General features: G+C 33.8%; 1 protein-coding gene across 5 annotated transcripts in view; it reads right to left on the minus strand.

Moving 5' to 3' along the window:
- Positions 1-544: 544 nt before the first annotated feature.
- LYPLA1 (lysophospholipase I) overlaps positions 545-1,690 on the minus strand; it is a 61,821-nt gene continuing 60,675 nt past the window's right edge. For 3 of the 5 annotated variants that reach the window (XM_006900530.1, XM_006900529.1, XM_006900532.1), the window contains one exon: positions 812-865. In XM_006900530.1, the coding sequence (XP_006900592.1) occupies positions 812-865 (54 nt within the window). Of the gene's footprint in view, positions 866-1,690 lie in introns of all 5 variants that reach the window. The other 2 variants (XM_006900528.1, XM_006900531.1) reach the window with 2 other exon arrangements.

Genomic DNA, 1,690 nt, shown 5'->3' on the forward strand with positions numbered 1-1,690 from the left:
TTGGAAATAAGTAGTATAGAAGTTATAAGTGTTGTCTGGTTTCTTTATGTAAATGCATTTAAAATACTGCATGTCTGTGATTTAGAATGTCAAATTACAGCATTCAAAAACAGCAGATGCCTATGTTTGAGAGGCAATATTTGGTCTGCTATGAAGAATAATAAAGGAAGAAAAGATTTCTTTTCTAAAGAAAAGAATATTAAATTATATCAGAAAAAGCCTGGTCCCTAAAATAAAAGGGCCATAATTTAAAAGAACAATACTACTTTTGCATTGACTCAAAAAAGCATTATCACCATTATTAGAAATAATGTAATACCACCTCATTCTTTTCTTGTATTACAATCATTATGTATACATACATAAAAATACACACACTGCATGGTGACTAAGCAATTCTGAAATACATCCAGTCTAAGTCACAGCATGCACAAATCATTTATATCTGCTCATTCACACATGAATGAAATTTCAGTTAAGTATACCAGTAAATTCCAAATAATATAATTTTAAAAATCTGGCTACAGTATTTTATTATTTTGCTGAATTACATTTAGGAGAAAAGAAGCTAGCTGCTTCAACTATTTTAATACTAGTGTATTCTGGACCGTATTATACAAATACATGTCTAGAAACGGAAATAATGATCAATTTCCCATGAGGAAAAATTCCTTAGCCTGTGTCACTAGTATGTACTTGCAAAACATTTTAACACTGCAAACATGAGAAGGTTCCAAATTGGGTACATGAACAGGTGTCTACTCTACGGCAATGATGCTGGTGCACATCCACACAAGGCCTCTGAGTGGCATCAATCCACTGGAGGGAGCAGCTTATCAATGAATTGCTTGACATCCATCATTTCCTGTGTGAAATAAATTGATTTAATAAGAAGTTGTTATATAAAGCAGAAACTACATCCTTATTAGGATACAAATTAAACTGTTGTTACTGATCGCCATCGGGATGAGCACAACTCATAGCGACCCTATGAACAAAAGTCCTGAAGCCCTTCCACAACCATCACCATTTATCAAAATTCCGTTTCCAGACACATGTTGTTTAGGAAGTGGATGCCACTTCTGCTTCAAAACTAAATTGAAACTACCACTAACTCTATCTATCAGTGTACAAAGATAAGATTAAAGCATATTTTCACTATTATAGTTAATAAAAAGGCACAATAAAGAAATGAGGCACCAGAACAGATTTTGGAGTATTTCCCAAGGCTATTACTACTGCCCATTCATATTATAGCTCTCATTAATTATCTAGTCCTAGGACAATTGTACTGTATTATATTTGAGCAACATAAAACACTAGGGTGAAAGCTTTTAAAAGAGCAAAGCAGTTTTTATAGTTATACTAAGAAGTACGTATTCTAGAGTGCTAAATTCTTATCATGAAAATACCTTGTGCATTTCAGTAATATACAACTAATCCTCTGAAAATGAGCATGTATCTAGGATATTTTTTTAAAACCCTCTCAAATTCATTGTCATCAAGTGAGAAATGACTCATAGCTGACCCTCTAGCAGCTTTTCAGGGACTATGAGCGAAGACCAGATGAGTTGTGGGAGGATGTCAAAGATATCATTTAGGAAGAGTGTAAACGGTCATTACAAAGACAGAAGAGGAAGAAAAGACCAAAATGGATGTCAGAAGAAACTCTGAAGATTGCACTGGAGCG

The sequence above is a fragment of the Elephantulus edwardii genome, unplaced genomic scaffold, assembly GCF_000299155.1.
Source record: "Elephantulus edwardii isolate Elephantulus edwardi_28Jun2011 unplaced genomic scaffold, EleEdw1.0 scaffold00287, whole genome shotgun sequence".
NCBI classification, from domain to species: Eukaryota; Metazoa; Chordata; class Mammalia; order Macroscelidea; family Macroscelididae; genus Elephantulus; species Elephantulus edwardii.